This window comes from Arachis ipaensis, chromosome B06, assembly GCF_000816755.2.
Source record: "Arachis ipaensis cultivar K30076 chromosome B06, Araip1.1, whole genome shotgun sequence".
Lineage (NCBI taxonomy): Eukaryota > Viridiplantae > Streptophyta > Magnoliopsida > Fabales > Fabaceae > Arachis > Arachis ipaensis.
Window position 1 is genome coordinate 45,839,646 of NC_029790.2, and position 9,884 is coordinate 45,849,529.

Consider the following 9,884-nt stretch of genomic DNA (forward strand, 5'->3'; position numbering starts at 1 on the left):
ACTGATTGGATAAAGAAAGCAGGAAAGCAGAGGTTCAGAGGAATGAATGCATCTCCATACGCTTATCTGAAATTCTCACCAATGATTTACATAAGTATTTCTATCCTTATTTTAGTATTAATTTCGAAAACTACATAACTATTTTATATCCGCCTGACTGAGATTTACAAGGTGACCATAGCTTGCTTCATACCAACAATCTCCGTGGGATTCGACCCTTACTCACGTAAGGTATTACTTGGACGACCCAGTGCACTTGCTGGTTAGTTATGCGAAGTTGTGAAGATATGTTTAGACCATGGTTCTGTGCATCCGTTTTTGGTGCCATTGCCAGGGAATCAATTTCGAACAATAATTCACAACTTGAGTAACAATTTCGCATACCAGCAAGGGAAAGGGAAATTGTTAGAAGATGAAAACACAGCAACCCTTGGCACTAGCAAGGGCGCTGAACCCCCAGAGGGAGGCAACGAGGGCATCTAACACCCAGAAGTGGCCTGTGTAGGCGTCGAACACCTAGAAGGGGGCTGTTTGGGCATCCAATGCCTGGAAAGGACCAGCATGGGCGTTGAACGCCCAGATAGGGAAGGCCAAACACGTCCCAGTTCAGGAAACATCCATCCTAAGCAAGCTGGTAATCCTCAGTTTGGCACCATGGACACTCACCCTGCACCGCTCAGCACACCTGAGTACAGGACCAGGATGTCATATCCTCAAAAACTCCGTCAAGTTGAAAAGGATAAGCAATTCGCTAGGTTTGTGGATTACCTTAAAACCCTAGAGATCAAGATTCCATTCGCAGAAGCCCTTGAACAAATACCCTCCTATGCCAAGTTTATAAAGGATATATTGAGCCACAAGAAGGACAGGAGAGAGGTAGAGACAGTCCTTTTCACTGAAGAATGCAGTGCAGTCATCCAAAGGACCCTACCGGAGAAACTTCAAGACCCTGAGAGCTTTGTGATACCCTGTACTCTCGGAGACAGTTACACAAGGAAAGCCTTATGTGATCTTGGAGCAAGCATCAATCTGATGCCCCTATCATTACTAAGGAAGCTTGGGATCCAAGAAGTGAAGCCCACCCGCATCTGTCTTCAGCTGGCTGATGGCTCTATCAACTTTCCATCAGGGGTAGTTGAAGACATGATTGTAAGGGTTAGACCCTTTGCATTCCCCACAGACTTTGTGGTGTTAAATAGGGAAAAACACAAGAATGTTTCTATCATTCTAGGGAGACCCTTTTTGGCTACAAGAAGAACCCTCATTGATGTGCAAAAAGGGAAAGTGACACTGAGAGTTAATGAGGACCAATACATACTCAATGCTGTCAAAGCTATGCAGTACCCTGACACCCTAGAGGAATGTATGAGGATTGATATCATTGACCCCTTGGTCGAAGGGGTACACGCAATTGAGAGACTTGAGGAGGAACTGGATGACATCCTAGGGGATGACATGCCTGACATAGAGGCACCAGAAGAACACGAGGAATCATTAAAACCTCCTAAAGTAAAGGATGGACCTCCTAAACTTGAGCTCAAGCCATTACCATCATCCTTGAAATACGTGTTTCTAGGAGACGGTGACACTTATCCAGTGATCATAAGCTCTGCTTTAGGGCCGCAAGAAGAACAAGCACTGATTCAAGTGCTGAAGACCCATAGAACAGCTATTGGGTGGACCATAAGTGACTTAAAAGGAATTAGTCCAACCCGTACATGCACAAGATTAGGCTTGAGGAAGATGCCAAACCAGTGGTGCAACCACAGAGGCGATTGAATCCAGCGATGAAGGAAGTAGTCCAAAAAGAAGTCACAAAACTGTGGGAGGCTGGGATTATCTATCCCATTTTAGACAGCCCCTGGGTAAGCCCCGTCCAAGTTTTACCCAAGAAAGGCAGGATGACAGTGATCCAAAATGAGAAAAATGAACTCATCCCTACAAGAACAGTTACAGGATGGCGTATGTGTATTGATTATAGAAGACTCAACAACGTCATAAGAAATGATCACTTTCCCCTACCATTGATAGACCAAATGCTGGAGAGATTGGCTAGGCATGCTTTCTACTACTTCTTGGATGGCTATTCAGGCTACAATCAAATTCCAGTAGACCCTCAAGATCAGGAGAAAACAACATTCACATGCCCATATGGCGTGTTTGCTTACAGAAGAATGTCATTTGGCCTCTGTAATGCATCTGCAATCTTTCAGAGGTGTATGCTCTCCATTTTCTCATACATGGTTGAGAAATTCCTTGAGGTATTCATGGATGATTTCTCTATTTTTGGTGATTCCTTTGATTCTTGCCTTAACAATCTCGCCCTAGTTCTGAAACGATACCAAGAAACTAACCTGGTTTTAAACTGGGAAAAATGCCACTTCATGGTGACTGAAGGCATTGTTCTTGGACATCAAATTTCGAACAAAGGAATAGAGGTCGATTAGGCCAAGGTGGAAGTAATTGAACGATTACCACCACCCACTAATGTTAAAGCAATCAAAAGCTTCTTAGGACATGCAGGTTTCTATAGGAGGTTTATAAAAGACTTCTCCAAAATTGTAAAACCCCTGTGCAATCTATTAGCCACTGACATTCCTTTTGTTTTTGATAAAGATTGCCTACATGCTTTTGAGACTCTGAAAGCAAAGCTTATCGCTGCACCTGTTATTTCTGCACCCAAATGGGACCTACCATTCGAACTGATGTGTGATGCCAGTGATTATGCAATAGGTGCAGTCCTCGGACAGAGACATGATAAGCTCTTACATGTCATTTATTATGCCAGTCGTGTTTTAAATGACACACAATAGAACTACACCACCACAGAGAAGGAGTTACTTGCGGTGGTCTATGCCATTGACAAGTTCAGATCCTATTTAGTAGGCTCTAAGGTCATTATCTATACTGACCATGCTGCTCTCAAGTACCTTCTTTCGAAGCAGGACTCTAAACCAAGATTAATAAGATGGGTGTTTGATGAGCGGATAATTTATACGCTTTTTGGCATTGTTTTTAGTATGTTTTTAGTATGTTTTAGTTAATTTTTATTATATTTTTATTAGTTTTTAATTAAAATTCACTTTTCTAGACTTTACTATGAGTTTGTGTGTTTTTCTGTGATTTCAGGTATTTTCTGGCTGAAATTGAGGGACCTGAGCAAAAATCTGATTCAGAGGCTGAAAAAGGACTGCAGATGCTGTTGGATTCTGACCTCCCTGCACTCGAAGTGGATTTTATGGAGCTAAAGAGACCCAATTGGCGCGCTCTTAAATGCGTTGGAAAGTAGACATCCTGGGCTTTCCAGAAATATATAATAGTTCATAATTTGCCCGAGATTTGATGGCCCAAACCGGCGTTCTAAGTCAGCATAGAAATTCTGGCGTTAAAACGCCAGAACTGGCATAAAAGCTGGAGTTAAACGCCCAAACTGGCATAAAAGCTGGCATTTAACTCTAAGAAAAGTCTCTACACATGAAAGCTTCAATGCTCATCCCAAACACACACCAAGTGGGCCCCAGAAGTGGATTTTTACACTAAACATCCCAGCTTACTCATTTTTTGTAACCCTAGGTCACTAGTTGATTATAAAAACCACTTTTAGTGATTCATTTTGTACCTCATGAGACTCTGCATGTTTCATATTGTATCTTCTACGGCATGAGTCTCTGAACCCCATGGTTGGGGGTGAGGAGCTCTGCTGTGTTTTGATGAATTTATCCAATTACTACTGTTTTCCATTCAATCACGCTTGTTTCTATTCTAAGATATTCATTCGCACTTCAACCTGATGAATGTGATGATCCGTGACACTTATCATCATTCTCACCTATGAATGCGTGCCTGACAACCATCTCCGTTCTACATGCAATCAAGCTTGAATGTGTATCTCTTAGGTTTCTAATCTAAGATTGGAACCTTCGTGGTATAGGCTAGAATTATTGGCAGCCATTCCTGAGGTCCGGAAAGTCTAAACCTTGTCTGTGGTATTCCGAGTAGGATCTGGGAAGGGATGACTGTGACGAGCTTCAAACTCGCGAGTGTTGGGCGTGTGACAGACGCAAAAGGATCAATGGATCCTATTCCAACATGATCGAGAACCGACAGATGATTAGCCGTGCGGTGACAGCGCATTTGGAACATTTTCACTGAGAGGATGGGAAGTAGCCATTGACAACGGTGATGCCAAACATAAAGCTTGCCATGGAAGGAGCTTTGCGTGTGTGAAGAAGAAGATAGTAGTAAAGCAGAGATTCAGGGGACAGAGCATCTCCAAAATCTCAACCTATTCTCCATTACTGCATAACAAGTATTTATTTCATGTTCTTCTACTTTTTACAATTAAATCTGAGAATTATTGATATCCTGACTGAGAGTTACAAGATAACCATAGCTTGCTTCAAGCCGACAATCTCCGTGGGATCGACCCTTACTGGTTAGTTGTGCGGAGTCACAAAAGTGTGATTGTAATTTCATGCACCAAGTTTTTGGCGCCGTTGCTGGGGATTGTTCGAGTTTGGACAATTGACGGTTTATCTTGTTGCTTAAATTAGGAATAATTTATTTTTGTTGGTTTAGAGTCACTAAATTTGAGTCTTTTATTTAAGTTAGTTTCATATTTTATGTTTGGTGTCAATTGCATGCTTTTATTTTCTTTTAATTTTTCGAATTTGCATGTTCTTAGTTCTTTCTTGATCTTTAAAAATTCTAAGTTTGGTGTCTTCTTTGTGTTTTCCTTCAAAGTTTCAAAAATTTGTGCTTGATTTTCTAAAAATTTTAAGTTTAGTGTATTTTGTGCTTTTATTTACTTAAGAATTTTTCAAAAATTTGTTCTTGGTGTTCATCTTGATCTTCAAAGTGTCCTTGGTATTCATCTTGACATTCAAAGTTTTCTTGTTTATTCTCTTTGTTTTTATCTAAAATTTCTAAGTTTAGTGTCATTTTGTTGTTTTTCTCTTTCCTCATTAAAATTTAAAAATTAAAAAAAGTATCTTTTCCTTTTTTTACTCATAAATTTTGAAATTCTGCATTAATTTAGTCAAAGATTTTCAAAATCATATCTTTTTTTTAGTCAAGTCAAAATTCTAATTTCAAAAATTGATCTTTCCAAATCTTTTACAAAAAATAAATCTTTTTAATTTCTTCAATCATATCTTTTCAATCATATCTTTTTTTTTATAAATTGCAATCATATCTTCTCAATCATATCTTTTTAAAATAATTTTCAATCATATCTTTTTGATTGCTAATTCCAAAATCTTTTTAATTAATTAATTAATTTAGTTTTCAATTTGCTTTTATTTCATTATTTTTGAAAGTTTTATTTTATCTTCCATTTATTTTGTTTTATTTTTTTCGGTTACTTTTAATTAAATAAAAATAAAAATTTAAAAATATAATTTAATTGCAATTCATATCAATTCCCTTTTCTCCATCATGGACATAAGTGGAAATGAACAGTCCAGAAGGACTCTAGGGTCATATGCTAACCCCATTACAGCTGCATATGGGAGTAGCATCTGTATACCTCCCATCAAAGCAAGCAGCTTTGAGCTAAATCCTCAGCTCATATCATGGTGCAGCAAAATTGCCAGTATTCCGGTCTTTCACAGGAAAAACCTACTGAGTTTCTGGCACAGTTCTTACAAATTGCTGACACAATACGTGATAAAGAAGTGGATCAGGATGTCTACAGATTATTACTGTTTCCATTTGCTGTAAAAGATCAAGCAAAAAGGTGGTTAAATAACCAACCTACAGCAAGCATAAAAACATGGAGACAGCTATCAGACAAATTCCTAAATCAATTTTACCCTCCAAAAAGGATGACACAGCTGAGGCTGGACATCCAAGGCTTTAAACAAGAGGATCATGAATCTCTTTATAATGCCTGGGAGAGGTACAGAGGGATGCTAAGAAAATGCCCCTCTAAAATGTTTTCAGAGTGGGTACAGTTAGACATCTTCTACTATGGGCTTACAGAAAAAGCTCAGATGTCTCTAGACCACTCAGCTGGTGGATCTATATACATGAGGAAGACGATTGAAGAGGCTCAAGAACTCATAGATACGGTGGCTAGAAATCAGCATCTGTACCCAAGCAGTGAATCCTCTATAAAAGAAGAGGCTAGGGCAGTAACTACTGATCCTAATCCTCAAGAACAGATTGTTGAACTTAATCAGCAATTACTCCTTGTGACAAAACAATTATAAGAATTTAAAGAGATGCTCCAAGACACTAAAAATGCTAATAAGAATATAGAAGCACAATTGAATCAGACAAGACAGCAGCTATCTAAACAGATAACAGAAGAATGCCAAGCTGTCCAATTAAGGAGCGGGAAGACATTGAATAAATCAGCTCAAAGTAGCAGAAAGCCAAGAAAGAAACAACTGACAGAGGATGACCAAACCACTACCCAAAATCCTTCTGAGGACAGCAAGAGCCCAGAGAGGAATAATTCTGGCGTTCAAACGCCAGAAAAGGGTGAAAGATTGGCGTTAAATGCCCAGTGGATGCCCACTTCTGGCGTTCAAACGCCAGAAAAGGGAGAAAAGTTGGTGTTGAACGCCTATTCCTTGCCCAGTTCTGGCGTTCAAACGCCAGAAAAGGGTGGGAAGCTGGCGTTAAACGCCCATCCAGCACCCAATCCTGGCGTTCAAATGCCAATGAGGGATCAGACACCTGCAAGTGCTGATCATAACCCCTCTAAGAAGGCTTCTCCAACCACCTCTATAGGGAATAAACCTGCAGCAACTAAGGTTGAAGAATATAAAATCAAGATGTCTTATCCTCAGAAACTCCGCCAAGCGGAGCAGGATAAACAATTTGCCCGCTTTGCAGACTATCTCAGGACTCTCGAGATAAAGATCCCATTTGCAGAGGCACTTGAGCAAATACCCTCTTATGCTAATTTCATGTAAGATATCTTAAGTTATAAGAAGGATTGGAAAGAAAATGAAAAAGTTTTTCTCACTAAAGAATGCAGTGCAGTCATTCTGAAAAGCTTACCAGAGAAGCTTCAAGATCCAGGAAGCTTTATAATACCATGCACATTAGAGGGTGCTTGCACCAAGATAGCTCTATGTGACCTTGGAGCAAGTATCAACCTATACCTGCATCCACTATCAGAAAGCTTGGTTTGATTGAAGAAGTCAAACCAACCTGGATATGTCTTCAACTTGTTGATGACTCCATTAAACATCCATTAGGCATCATTGAGGACATGATTGTCAAGGTTGGGCCATTTGCCTTTCCCATTGACTTTGTAGTGCTGGAAATGGAGGAGCACAAGAGTGAAACTCTCATTCTAGGAAGACCTTTCCTACCAACTGGACGAACTCTCATTGATGTCCGAAAAGGGGAAGTGACCCTGAGAGTCAATGAGGATGAGTTCAAGTTAAATGCTGTCAAAGCTATGCAGCATCCAGACACATCAATTGACTGCATGAGCACTGATATTATTGACTCCTTGGTGGAAGAGATTAATATGACTGAAAGTCTTGAATCAGAGCTAGAGGACATCTTTAAAGATGTTCAGAAGAGGTCAATATGACTGAAAGTCTTGAATCAGAGCTAGAGGACATCTTTAAAGATGTTCAGCCTGGTCTGGAGGAATCAGAGGAAATAAAAGAACCTCTGAAAATTCATCAGGAAGAGGAGAAACCTCCTAAACCAGAGCTCAAACCACTACCACCATCCCTGAAATATGCATTTCTGGGAGAGGGTGACACTTTTCCAGTGATCATAAGCTCTGTTTTAAATCCACAGGAAGAGAAAGCACTAATTTAAGTGCTAAGGACACACAAGCCAGCTCTTGGGTGGTCCATAAGTGATCTTAAGGGCATTAGCCCAGCAAGATGCATGCACAAGATCCTATTGAAGGATGATGCTAAGCCAGTGGTTCAACCACAGAGGCGGCTAAATCCAGCCATGAAGGAGGTGGTGCAGAAAGAGGTCACTAAGTTACTAGAGGCTGGGATTATTTATCCTATTTCTGATAGCCTCTGGGTAAGCCCTGTCCAAGTTGTACCCAAAAAGGGGGGCATGACAGTAGTTCACAATGAAAAGAATGAACTGGTTCCTATAAGAATAGTTACAGGGTGGCGTATGTGTATTGACTACAGAAGGCTCAATATATCCACCAGAAAGGATCATTTTCCTTTACCATTCATAGACCAGATGCTAGAGAGACTAACAGGTCATGATTATTACTGCTTTTTGGATGGTTATTCAGGTTACAACCAAATTGCAGTAGATCCTCAAGACCAAGAGAAAATAGCATTCACATGTCCATCTGGAGTATTTGCCTACAGAAGGATGCCTTTTGGTCTGTGCAATGCACCTACAACCTTTCAGAGGTGTATGCTTTCTATCTTCTCTGATATGGTAGAAAAATTTCTGGAAGTCTTCATAGATGACTTCTCAGTATTTGGAGACTCATTCAGCTCCTGTCTTGATCATCTAGCACTTGTTTTGAAAAGGTGCCAAGAGACTAACCTGATTTTAAACTGGAAAAAATGTCACTTTATGGTGACTTAAGGAATTGTCGTTGGGCATAAAATTTCGAACAAGGGAATAGAAGTGGATCAAGCTAAAGTGGAGGTAACTGAAAAATTAGCACCACCTACCAATGTTAAGGCAATCAGAAGCTTTCTGGGGCATGCAGGATTCTATAGGAGGTTTATAAAGGATTTTTCAAAAATTGCGAAACCTTTGAGCAATCTGCTAGCTGCTGACACGCCATTCATGTTTGACACAGAGTGTTTGCAGGCGTTTGAGACCCTGAAAGCTAAGCTGGTCACAGCGCCAGTCATCTCTACACCAAACTGGACATTGCCATTCAAACTAATGTGTGATGCCAGTGACCATGCCATTGGTGCAGTGTTGGGACAGAGGCATAACAAGCTTCTGCACATCATTTACTATGCTAGCCGTGTTTTAAATAATGCACAGAAGAATTACACAACCACAGAAAAAGAGTTACTTGCAGTGGTTTATGCCATTGACAAGTTTAGATCCTATTTAGTAGGATCAAAGGTGATTGTGTATACTGACCATGTTGCTCTTAAATACCTACTCACAAAGCAGGATTCAAAACCCAAGCTCATAAGATGGGTGTTACTTCTGCAAGAGTTTGATATAGAAATAAGAGACAGAAAAGGGACAGAGAACCAGGTGGCTGATCACCTGTCCCGGATAGAGCCCGTAGCAAGGGCGTCCCTCCCTCCTACTGAGATCTCTGAAACCTTTCCGGATGAGCAACTCTTTGCCATTCAGGAGGCACCATGGTTTGTAGACATTGCACACTATAAAGCTGTGCGGTTCATACCCAATGAGTACAGCAGGATACAAAGAAAAAAACTAATTTCTGATGCAAAGTACTACCTATGGGATGAGCCATACATCTTTAAAAGATGTGCAGACGGAATGATCTGTAGATGTGTACTTAGAGAGGAGGCACATAAGATCCTATGACATTGCCATGGATCATAGTATGGAGGACATTTCGGAGGTGAGCGAACAGCCACTAAGGTCCTCCAATGTGGCTTCTTCTGACCTACTATCTATAAAGATGCCCGAGAGTTTGTGCGTAACTGTGACAGTTGCCAAAGAGCTGGTAACTTGCCTCATGGTTATGCCATGCCTCAACAAGGGATCTTAGAGATTGAGTTGTTTGATGTATGGGGCATTGACTTCATGGGTCCTTTCCCACCATCATACTCAAACACTTACATTCTGGTGGCTGTAGACTATGTATCTAGATGGGTAGAAGCAATTGCGACACCCACTAATGATACTAAGACTGTGCTGAAGTTCCTCCAGAAACATATTTTCAGCATATTTGGTGTTCCCAGAGTACTAATCAGTGATGGGGCACTCAT

General features: G+C 40.4%; 1 protein-coding gene across 1 annotated transcript; it reads left to right on the plus strand.

Annotated features, from left to right (window-relative positions):
• Positions 562-1,779, plus strand: LOC107646891. Its single transcript, XM_016351033.1, has one exon. It carries the CDS (start codon positions 562-564, stop codon positions 1,777-1,779), a length of 1,218 nt encoding a protein of 405 aa, XP_016206519.1.